This window comes from Sinocyclocheilus anshuiensis, unplaced genomic scaffold (assembly GCF_001515605.1).
Source record: "Sinocyclocheilus anshuiensis isolate Anshui unplaced genomic scaffold, SAMN03320099.WGS_v1.1 scaffold454, whole genome shotgun sequence".
NCBI classification, from domain to species: Eukaryota; Metazoa; Chordata; class Actinopteri; order Cypriniformes; family Cyprinidae; genus Sinocyclocheilus; species Sinocyclocheilus anshuiensis.
The window spans coordinates 1,157,689-1,170,456 of record NW_015548217.1 but is presented as its reverse complement, the minus strand read 5'-3'; the positions used below and the strand labels follow the sequence as shown (position 1 = coordinate 1,170,456).

Sequence of the window (12,768 nt, the reverse complement as noted above, 5' to 3'; positions counted from 1 at the left end):
TATATATATAATAAAAGATAATAATTTAAAGGATGTTACTTGGGATCATTTTCTACACTGTAAAAAATGATTTTTCAATGTTGTAAACATACTCAAATAATATTTGTTTGATTTACAAGAAAATATTATTTCAGTCTTTCACATTTTATTCAATGTATCGCTTGGCATTTCTTTATAATTAATGGTCAAATGTAATAGAAATTTCTGAGTGAATTGTTTCTTGGTAAACCTTACACCATTTTTTCAGTGTATGAAACCTGTTTCTGCCTCAGAATAAAAAAGGTCTTTGTGAGAAAAAAATAAAATAAAAAAATCACGTTATGAAATAAAGTGACATTGTGACAATTTCAAGCAATATAGTCTCAACTGGGTGAAATAAACGTGAAGTTATGACGTGGCAGTTGTGAAACATACATAAGACATAACTGAAAGAAGCAAAGTCACAATTACCTTCTTATTTGTTTTACTCTCTCTGAGGCTGGTCAAATGATTGTGTGATCTTTCGCAATTTTGGAAATATGTCATTTTACAGAAGTACAATGGGTGGTTAGTGTTGATTTACACCAACAAAAGACCAACAAAGACTGCATTTTCTCTTTCACTGTGCATGCAGTTTTTAAAGGGAATAATTCAGCCAAAAATAACAATGCTGAAAACGTCCTCAACCTCAGGCCATCCAAGATGTAGATGAGTTTGTTTCTTCATCAGATTTGGAGAAATGTAGCATTGCATCACTTGCTCCCCAATGAATGGGTGCCGTCAGAACGAGAGTCCAAACAGCTGATAAAAACATCACAATAATCCACAAGTAATCCACTCCAGTCCATCAGTTAATGTCTTGAGAAGCCAAAAGCTGTTTGTTTGTAAGAAACAAATCTATCATTAAGACATTTTTAACTAAAATACAAGTCCATAATCTATAATCCATAATAACGCTTCCTCCAGTGAAAAAGTGGTCTGAATCAGGAGAGAAATCTGCACAGATCAAGCACCGTTTACAAGCCAAAACAGCTCTAAACAAATATGTGGCTGGACTACTTGTGGATTATTGTGATGTTTTCATCAGCTGTTTGGACTCTCATTCTCACACCACTCCAGTTCATCAGTTAATGTCTTGAGAAGCCAAAATCTGCATGTGAAACAAATCCATCAAGACGTTTTTAACTTCAAACCATTGCTTCTGGCTAAAATACGAGTCCATAATTCATAATAACGCTTCTTCCAGTGAAAAAGTCCATCTCCTGTTGTCTCTCACATCAAAATCCAGCCACATATTTGTTTAGAGCTCTTTTGGTTTGTAAACGTTGCTTGATCTGTGCAGATTTCTCTCCTGATTCAGACCAGACCACTTTTTCACTCGAGGAAGCCTTATTGTGGATTATGAACTCATATTTTAGTTAAAAATGTCTTGATGGATTTGTTTCTTACAAACACGCAGCTTTTGGCTTCATAAGACATTAACTGATGGACTGGAGTGGTGTGGATTATTGTGATGTTTTTATCAGCTGTTTGGACTCTCATTCTGACGGCACCCATTCACTGCAGAGCATCCATTGCTGAGACACTGATGCAATGCTACATTTCTCCAAATCTGATGAAGAAACAAACTCATCTACATCTTGGATGGCCTGAGGGTCCATTAATGTAATACTGACACATGAATTGTTGTATTTTTCTTGGGCAGGATTTTGAGGGAGCAGTGGATCAGAGCCAAGTATGAGAGACAGGAGTTTATACACATCGAGAAACAAGAGCCTTATTCAGCAGGTGAGAGCTGCACATGCAAACACACGGCGGTTTCTTTGTTGTGCATTGTGATTCCTCGTGCAATTATTAGCTTTTGTTTTTGTGGGTTCATGGCACTGTGAGGTCAGTCTCATTCTCTCATTTCAGCCACATCTCTAGATGTTTATTTGTTCCTGACTATGCACACTTAACCGTGTGAGTTTTGTCTCAGAGGTCCATACTGCGTCTAACTGGGAAAGTCAGTTTCATTACCACTCAGAATATCCGGTTTCATGGCTTACAGTCTTATTTATTGGGAAGCGAGGTCTCATTGGCTGACAATGATCTCATACAAGCATGCATGCATCTGTGTTCTGTGTTGCATTGCATGAATTTCATTGTACTGCATGAGATTTGCTGATGTGTTTAAACATTCAAGCTGAAGTCATTTGTGTGTGTAATGGTGTTTTTGTGGTGGGTGTACAGTAAATAGCATTAGTCACACAGTGTGGCCATTTGCAATCTAATAGCATGCTGGATCCCGACAGAACTGAATGATGGAGTATATTGTCTGGAGGCTACGGCGTGGGCATTGGTATTTTTGCAAGACTGAATTCAGTGCCGGCTTGAGACATTCTGTTTCCACCTTCCCACTCTTCCCCGCTTCATCTCTTTTTCTACCATCTCAAGTATTAAATAGTATTGAAGTAGTTTGTTTACCAATCAAAAGTTTGAGGCCAATGGGTTTTTTTCATGTTTTTGAAAGAAGACTCATCTGCTCACCAAGGCTGCGTTTATTCGATCAAAATACAGTAAAAAGTGTGAAAAAGTATTATGATTTAAAATAGCTATTTTCTATGTGAATATAAAGTAAATTGTAATTTATTCCTGTAATGTAAAGCTGAATTTTCAGCATCATTACTCCAGTCTTCAGTGTCACATGATCTTCAGAAATCATTCTAATATGCTGATTTGCTGCTCAAGAAACATTTCTGATTATTATCAATGTTGAAAACTGTTGTGCTGCCAAATATTTGTGTGGAAACGGTGATACATTTTATTTTTCAGGATTCTTTGATGAATAGAAAATTGAAAAGAACAGAATTTATTTGAAATAGACATTTTTGTAACATTATAAATGCCTTTAACTGTCACTTTTGATCAATTTAATGCATCTTGATTAATAAAGGTAATAATTTCTTCACAAAAATAGAAAAAACAAAACTGACCCCCAAACTATATACAGTACATACATAATTATATATAGATTTTTGTTACTATATATATAATAAAATGAAATAATATAATTAAACTAGCTGTATTTTATTTTATATTGTTACTAACTAAAATAGTAATGTTTTGTACTATATTGTTTTGTACATGTTATTATATTATATTCATTATTATTATTTGAATTCAAAGTATTTATCAAATTATAAACGTATGTCTTGCATACAAATGTTTTTGCATATTCTGGACTGTTATCATGGAGAGGCAGAATCCAGACGTCTCCAACAGAAGAAGTGCGTTATAAAGAATCAAAGGCCTCTCTCATAATCTCCATGTCTCTCATCTCTCCTCTCTCTCACACACATGCTCTTCTCTTCTCTCTCGTTGTCCTTTCCCCTCGTCTCCTGCAGTTTCCTGTTTGAATCAATGACGAGACATTTCGTTACGTGTTCAATAGTGTTATTGATGGGTCATGTGGAGAGGCACGGTTATCGATTGATGAGCTCATGCAGAGTGAATGATTCATGAGCACTAGTGTACCAAAAAAAAGAGAAAGCAGAGAGACAGATAGAGACCAGTTTCTTATTAGTGCACACTAAGGTAAGCATTGCTAATGCTATTGCTTAGGGACTTTAAAACCCAACCGCAAGCATTAAAGGATTAGTTCACATCCAGAATAACAATTTCCTGATAATTTACTCACTCCCATATCACCCAAGATATTCAGGCTTTTTTGAGGAAAACATGCAGGATTTTTCTCCATAAAGTGGGTCGAAGGTCCAAATTGCAGTTTCAATGCAGCTTCGAAGGGCTCTATACACGATCCCAGCTGAGAAATAAGGGTCTTATCCAGCAAAATAATCGCTCATGTTCTAAAATAAATAAACATTTATATACTTTTAACCACAAATGCTTGTCTTGCACTAGCTCTGCGATGCACGTCCAAGACTTCGCATTACATAGTCATGTTGGAACGGTCACACATGACGTAAATGGAAGTACCGACCCAGTAGTGAATGTGCAAAGAAAGTCAAATGCCCTTTACGTACGATATCAAAGTTTGAGGAGAAATTCAGTTTGAGGAGAGTTCGGTACTACTTCTGCCTAAAGCGAAGTCGTGGACAAGCATCGCAGAGCTAGTGCAAGATGAGCATTTGTGGTTAAAAAGTACTTCATTTTAATTTATTTTTTTAAGAAAATGACGAGTCGTTTTGCTAGATAAGACCCTTACTCCTCGGGCTGGGGAGCTCCTTTGAAGCTGCACTGAAACTGCAATTTGGACCTTCAACCCGCTGATCCCCATTGAGGTCCATTATATAGAGAAAAATCCTGGAATGTTTTCCTCAAAACTTAATTTCTTTGCGACTGAAGAAAGAAAGACGAACATCTTGGATGACATGGGGGTGAGTAAATTATCAGGGGTTTTTTATTCTGGAAGTGAACTAATCCTTTAAACCTCTGTCTCCTTCTAGAAAGCATTTGATTGGACAGAAATCTCTAGTGCTGGATGAGTCATCAGTCATTTTTATTGTTTTTAAAGGCTTTTAAAAGTTCAGTTTATCAATGTTTTAGGAGATCATTACAATATGTGAGCCTGCAGCACAAAAGCAGTCTTAAGTCTTTAAAGATGATTTTCTCAATATTTAGATTTTTTTGCACCCTCAGATTCCAGATTTTCAAATAGTTGTATCTCGGACAAATATTGTGCTCTCCTAACAAACAATCAGATGATGTATAAATCTCACAGCTAACAGACGTGGCCTTACAAGCTACAAAACTCTTTAGCTGTCTTTAGTGTTTATTTCTTTATCTTTTGCCGTTTTGATGTTGCTCATGTATAGTAAGCTACAACTTCCTTATTTACTAAAATATTTTAAGGATGTAGATATTCATAGATACTGCAAAAGTTTGTAGGTGGAAAACCCTCCTCCTCATGCTTTCTTTTTCACTCTCTCTCGCTCTCGCTCTTCATTAGGGTACAGAGAGGGCTTTCTGTGGAAACGTGGTCGAGACAACGGGCAGTTCCTCAGTCGCAAGTTCATTCTGTCTGAACGAGAAGGAGCGCTGAAGTACTTCAACAAGCAGGACGTTAGTCTCTTCTTCTCTCTCACACGCACGCCTACTCATCTCAATGAGGAATTTATGCTGGATGTACATTTGGTAAGACTTTAGATTAGGGAACATGTTCAACAGTAATATTAAAGAATTTATTAAAGAATAATAAACTCCTAATTTGCTTCTTATTAATAGTTAGTAAGTAGTTGTTACGTTTGGCATCAGATTAAGTGATCTAAAATATGGTTATGCAGAATAAGACATTAATATGTGCATTATAATAAACAGCCAATATGCTAATAATAAGCAACTAGTTAATAGTGTTAACTAGTCTAAAGTGTTACCAAATATTTTGTATATATCTGGGTTATTATAGTTAGCTAAAACTAGAACCATGAAAATCATGATTGTTACCTAAAATAAAATATTTTAAAAAGTATTTTATTTCAGCTAGTTGCCAAGGCAACATGTCTAATTTTCATTTCAAGTACTAAAATAACTACAGCCAAAACTGAAATAAAATTAATAAAAACTATATATAATATATATGCAAAATAATACAAAAAATACAAAAGCACACTACAAAATTAATAAAACAGCTACTAAAATAACCTAAAATAACTAGAATTAAAATGAAAATTGATAACAATGTAACAACATAAATTCAAACTATTAATAAAAACTCAAATACTATCTTAATGATACTATAACAATTATAATAATTTTAGAAAGGTATTTCGAAAAAATAGTATTAATAGAAATAAAAAAAATCTAAATATAACATATATATATATATATATATGTGTGTGTGTGTGTAAATTAATTAATGGAATGAAGTATGGAATGAGCCAGCTGAGATTCATTAAATTTATTCTTATATATTTATAAATGTATATGTTTACAATATAAATTTATTTTAAGATTTTAATTATCTCATTCGTCATTGAGAATGTCCCCTAATGATGAATATAAATGTATTAATTTATAGACATAATATATATTTTAAATTATAAAAATGTAATATAAATATTATTATAATATTATAATATAAATATTTAATGTAAATAATAATAATTTATATTAATGTTTTTTATTAAATTATCATTATTAGAATATAAATTTATTGTAAAATGTAGTTTTATTCATTTATCATTGAGAACAGGCACGTGCACAGGTAGGGCTCAACCTGTGACACACACACACACACACACACACACACACACACATACAAACACAATACTGTAAGTTGTGCTTACCCAAAACAATCCCGGTCCACCGGCACTATAAAACTGTAATGTGACTCTAGGGACTTTCTGGTTGGTTCTCAAAATATTTTGTAGTCCAGAAAGCGTGCGTTTATAGCTGAGATATTTCTTTTATCTTCCAGGCAAAAGAACCAAAGGCCATAATGAGGATTCAAACCCTAAATGCTACTTTCCAGCCGGCTAAAATAGGAAACCCCTGCGGCCTGCAGATCACCTATCTGAGAGACAACAGCACCAGGAATATCTTTGTGTACCACGAGGACAGTAAGGTATCAGGCCCATCAAATTCCCTCGCTTGTGCTCTTGAATGTTTCAGATTGTACATCTGCCAGATGCTTTTCTCCAAAGTAACACAGTTTATCAATAGACGACAGTACAGTCACTGTCTCTCTCAAGGTCGGATTTTGAAATTTTTCAGTGCATAACCGTCATTGCATTCAGCCTTTATTCAGACTCTTATTATTCAAAAGAGTCAGTTTGATATGATTGCATTTCATTTCTTCCCCTGAGGCCCACTTATAATGTTTCTTGCTCCCAAACGGGTCATATCTGAGTTTTTCATGACCATTTTCCACGCTCTGACTAACCGGTATAATTAAATTGCCTGTTTTTAATGTTTGGCCTTTAAGACTTCCATAGAAATGTAAATGTGAAGTGAACGAGAGTCCTTACTGAGATGGGTTGAAAATGATCATTTAAATGCCCTATTCCTCAAAAAAAAAAAAAGCCTCTTTGCTACAATTTGCTACAGTCTACAATTACAGTGTGTCATATATTTGACAAAGTTTACACATATCTTACTTTTTTTGTTAGGTGTATACCAACTCGAATAATGATATGCTCTTCACAGGGTTAATATTGTTTACTAACATTAAAACGGAAACTAAAATCAAAACTATAAAGAATTCATTATTTGCTAGTTGCCATGGTGACATTTCTCATTTTAATTTACTTTGGAAAAAAACTAACTTAAAAAAGACAAAAACAATAGAGACATATACCAAAAAACAGCAACAATAACAACTAAAAATGACAAAAACACAGAACAAAATTACTAAAACTTTAATTAAAAACTGATCTAAAATAACAGTATCTCAATTATTCTAAAATAGCGTAGCTTTTCCCCTTGGTGCTTAATATTAAAAAATAACAATAATGATACTGAGGCTCCTATAGAGCCCCAAGTTTCTATGCAATATAATTTATTTTCTAAATATACAGGTAAGTTGTGTTTTTATCATCTGAAATGCACTGCCTCTTATATTTCTAAATCAACTTATATAATACAAACACAAAACATGCTCAAAGCCACACATTTGTATTGATGCTGAATGAGAGATACAAGAGTTTATTTACATGCTGCATTTCCCACAAACCACTAGTTTCAGTTTGACTTTAAATAAATTTGTTTAGATTTAAATAATAGAAAAATTGTTTATATATATATATATATATGTGTGTGTGTGTATGTGTATGTGTGTGTGTGTATATATATATATATATATATATACAGTACATACAGTGAAAATATATATTTTTTATATCTATATATTTTTTACTTCCCCAATAAAACCCGTTTTAATATTCTCCCAGTGTCAATGAGATGAGCTGCTGATCATCCATGTGTAAACCTCTTAGCTTTGGCTTTTCATTTGTATGCCGGATGAAGATAGAGTTGGCGAGAGCAGCATGCTGGGGTATTATGGTCAAGCGTTGGTCAGTACAGCGCTTCTACCACAAACATCAGTGGTTTGAGCTGTAAAAACGCTCTTCCTCTTTCACCACACACAGTACCTGTGTGCTTTATCACAAACATGAATATTTATCATTCCTTAGAAAGAGGAACAGCGTGAACTTGTTCTACTGGAGGATCAGCACTGCTTTGGCTCTCAGAAGAGATGAAGAGATAGTTTCTGGCTGCGGTTGAGGTGGAGCTGTAATGTCATTTGTGGAGGTCATTTGTGCAGTTACTGCATCATAAAGCATCCTCTGCTGGCTGCAGAGAAACACTGCAAAATCTGCCTGTAGTCCTCATTGTGTGAGTGTGTGTGTGTGTGTGTGTGTGTGTGTGTCTGTGTGTGCAGGAAATGGTGGACTGGTTCACTGCGATCCGGGCAGCCCGGTTTCATTACCAGAAGGTGGCATTTCCTGGAGCTAATGATGAGGACGTATGTGAATCAAATCTCTTCCAGCAACTGACACATAAAAATGAGTTATGAGCGTGAAGCTCACTGTATGATTGTGAACGCGTGCACTAAAGCACGTTTCTCATTCTTACACGGCAAACAATCATCTTCTTGTTCAGCATTTTAATCTTGTGAAAACAAATCCAATTTACTTGAGATGCTGAATTATAAAAGATATTAGGAGAAGACATCTGAAAGCTTTATAATTGTTTTTAAGCATACATTATATAACCATAATAGGTTTATATGGTTAAAACAAGAAAAAACACTTTAAAGGCTTTTATATAGGCTGTAATGCATTATGAAAGTATTTTAATTTGCTTTGTAATGCACCTTATAATGCATTGTATGATGTTATGAATAATACACCACAGTTATAATACACAGAAAATACAGTATAATGCATTAAAATGCATTACAAACAACCAGATGCAACGAGGAATCTGCAAATACTATAATACAATTATTTGTGAAAAAATATAATGCATTATAATGTACATTATGAATAATTTTTCTAATGTACATAAAGGTTTTAAGTATTTAATTCAAACTATTTAATTCTTTCATAATAAGTCGTATAGTACACAATTTCGCTTTTTTTCAGTTTTATCTGGTATATGTATATGTATATAGACATTTTTACTGGAAACCAGGTCAATAATACTGATTCAAATACCTGTGCATGTTTAAAGAGCATCCACACATATTTACATGTTAATATAGTATTCATATGTTTTATTATTGATATGTTTTCTCTGTCTGTGTTTGATTATGATGTAGCTGGTACCCAGACTCACAAGGAACTTCATGAAGGAGGGTTACATGGAGAAAACAGGCCCAAGAGTGAGAGTTTTTACTTATCTTCAATAAATATTCAGAAAAGAAATGCAGTCCAAGTCATGCAATAGATGCTTCATTCTGCGAGTTTCATTTCACTCTTTTCTCTGGCACAGTAAATAATTTTAAGTGAAATCAATATTTCATATCCTTTTATGTATTTATTTGGTAAGTGGCTGTGTAATAAGGCAGATAATGTCTAGTCAGCTGGTCATTATCACAAAATAAAGTCCTCAGGGACGATACTGACCTGCTGACTGGACATTATCTCTTACTAATGCCATTCTAAACATTGATTCATGTTGGAGTCGTCTCTTTTTTAGCACACAGAGGGCTTTAAGAAAAGATGGTTTACCATGGATGATAGAAGACTAATGTACTTTAAAGATCCCTTGGTGAGTAAAAGTGGTGACTTTTTTCTGGTTATATTCCATTTCAAATTGCTATTTTATTATATTATGCAATATAATTTATTATTTAATTTTATTATATTAGTATACATTAAGTATAGTACTACATGTAACATAATAAAATATAGTTTATATATTATATTATTTTAGTGTATGTTAAATGTTAACTACTAAAATCTAATTTGAATAATATTTTATAATTTTGAATATAATTTAATTATTTTTTTTTAAATAAAATTTAATATTCTTTTATTTATTTATACATTTTATTTGTATTTTTTATTATATTGTTATATTATGTATAATATAATGTAATATAATGCAATATTAGTTATTGTTTTATTTTATTACATTATGTACTGTATGTTATGTTATAGGTACTGCATTTAACATATATAATGCAATATAATAAATATAAAAATATATATTTGTTAATTTTTAAATGTTTATTTTAATTATATATTTATACATACATACATACAATATCATTTATATATTATATATATATATATATATTAATTTTTCACATTTGATTGTATTATATATTATTATGTTAGTATGTTAAATGAAGTACTAATTACTAATACATTTGCAAAAACAGAAAACTCAGTTTTTAACAATTTTCAAAATTCCAATGAATCTCCGTCAAACTGCAGTTGGGTTATTTTAAGTAAAAATAACTAAAAGAATACAGCTAACTACACAATATATGCACCAAGAGCTTGTAACACTCCAAAGAGAAAGGAAAAATTGAAATCGCATCATATGACCCCTTTAAATGAAATAAAATCAAACGCAATGTGTCTACTTATGTTATGCCCACAAATATGTTCTTATGGTTCAGTTGGTTGAAGTTGAACTGTTGGTTTAAGTGTAAGAACATTTGAAGAGTTTATTTGCAAAAACTCCGTTTTTAACAATTTTCAAAAATAATGTTTTTCATTGTGTATTCCAATTAATCTCAATCAAACTGCAGTATGATCAGGTTAAAAAATAACAAAAAAATACAGCTAACTAACACAATAAAACACAGTAAAACATGATAACATAATAAAAAAACATGATTTTTGAAAATTAAAATTTTGAGTTATTTGTTTTTGTAAATAAACTTCATATTTTATGTAATGGGATATAATACAATTAAAAACTTAATTTTTTAAATAAAAAAAATGAAATATATATATTATATATATTTCTGAAGTATTATATAGTATTATATTCACTCTTTTAGGATGCATATGCACGTGGCGAGGTGTTCATCGGCAGTAAAGAGAACAGCTATACCGTGGTATCCGGACTGCCGCCCTCGATCCAGGGATACCACTGGAAGTACGGGATCACCATTGAAACCCCGGACAGGAAGTTCCTGTTTGCTTGTGAAACCGAAGCAGAGCAGAAGGACTGGATCGCTGCCTTTCAGAGAGTCGTCAACCGCCCCATGATGCCGCAGGAGTACGCAGGTACACAAACACACTCGCGCCACAGAAAGAAAATCTCCAAATTGGAATCTGAGAAACTGACTGTATCTCTTTCTCTTTGCAGTTGAGGCTCATTTCAAGCACAAGCCTTGATGCTGGCTGTAAACCTGCCTGTGTGTGTGTGCGTGTGTGTGTGCTGCAGGCGGGACGGACTGCACGATGAACAGCTATTCTGTCCAATGAAGCGCTCCGGACCGAGCGAGTACAAGAAACGGCCCCTTCCTACCTTAGTGCTAACGGCTCGGATGCTGCACTGTGTCGCAGACATCAACAGAGCGCCGACACTGAGGCTTACTTATCATGAATGTGTAACCAAAGGGTGCCGTCAGCCGAGCTACTGTACACATATGGCATGCGAATGTTGTTCATCACTCTTAATCCTAACATTTAATCTGTAAATCACTAGGTGAGCAAGTACTAAACACCACAGTGCGTTCTGACTGATGTTATTTATTGGATTTTCCAAGCGAATGCTGCTGTGACATTTAGTGAATCCTCAAGATGCCAAGCTACACCACTCCGAGTGTCCTTTCTGACCGTCTAGGGCTTTCGCTCATCAGTATTGATCATTTAAATGTGTGAAAACCATGTTAGTGTGACCAGTATAACCAGAGGTTTCATATACTACAGTACATACTACTTCTGGTGTCTGTGCAGGTGCAGTATGTCAGATTTCTACAGACGGTTCTGTTCTTGATTTATCCTCCTCCACTAGGTGGAAGCATATCCCAGATTAAGATTCATGTGCTCAGCACTGTTTCTTTTTATGCAAAATAGGGTTGATATTAGCCATAGACTGATATATCGGCCGATATTTGGCCATTTGGAGATTATCTGCTGAAAACCAAGTTGACTGAATAAAACTAGTGATAGTTCCCCTTATCTTTAGTCAATAGGTACTCGACAACATTTTTAGGCCTAAAAAATATTTATGCATATAAAATTTGGATTGAATTTAACGTGATGCATATTTATCGTATATAAATGAAACAGGCCAAATAAACTAAATGTGTTTTAAATACACAATAACCAGGTTTATATATATTTAATTTATTAATAAATCCTGTTTGTTTCTGTTTTAAATAGCCATATTTTAAACATGTTCATAATTTTTAACTGCATACATGTGATTGATTTCACAAATGCATGCTGATTCTAAGCAATTAAATATTATAATTATTATTTAAATAAAATCAAACAGATTTTTACTTGCAGACCTGTTTCGTTTCTGTATGACTTACAAATACGCATCACATTAAGTTTGTTTTATGTTAAATCCAAATTTTATATGCATTTCAAATACATAAATATTCAATTTAGGCCTAAATATTTTTATTGCAAAATAAGCATCTATTTAATTTAAGCAATCTCATTTGCTGTCATTAAATTGCATTGTGTGTGTGTATATATATATACTGTATATATATCAGCGTTATATTGGTCATCAGCATAAATATTGGTATCAAAAAAAAAAAAAGAAAAAAAAGCACACTTTGGTTGACCACTACTTTATATACAGCATCCTTAATTTCAGCCAGACTACTTCTGTTGACTCTGAAGAATACCTTAGAATGTTCTACAG

The 12,768-nt window shown here is 33.3% G+C and overlaps 1 protein-coding gene across 1 annotated transcript in view; it reads left to right on the top strand.

Annotated features, from left to right (window-relative positions):
* LOC107653983 (arf-GAP with dual PH domain-containing protein 1) overlaps positions 1 to 12,206 on the top strand; it is a 20,061-nt gene extending 7,855 nt beyond the window's left edge. Inside the window, exons 4-11 of the mRNA XM_016440841.1 lie at positions 1,685 to 1,767; positions 4,931 to 5,043; positions 6,398 to 6,544; positions 8,360 to 8,443; positions 9,242 to 9,304; positions 9,622 to 9,693; positions 10,940 to 11,168; positions 11,251 to 12,206. Of these exons, the coding sequence (XP_016296327.1) occupies positions 1,685 to 1,767; positions 4,931 to 5,043; positions 6,398 to 6,544; positions 8,360 to 8,443; positions 9,242 to 9,304; positions 9,622 to 9,693; positions 10,940 to 11,168; positions 11,251 to 11,279 (820 nt within the window). The 3' untranslated portion in view covers positions 11,280 to 12,206. The remainder of the gene's footprint in view (positions 1 to 1,684; positions 1,768 to 4,930; positions 5,044 to 6,397; positions 6,545 to 8,359; positions 8,444 to 9,241; positions 9,305 to 9,621; positions 9,694 to 10,939; positions 11,169 to 11,250) is intronic.
* Positions 12,207 to 12,768: the final 562 nt, after the last annotated feature.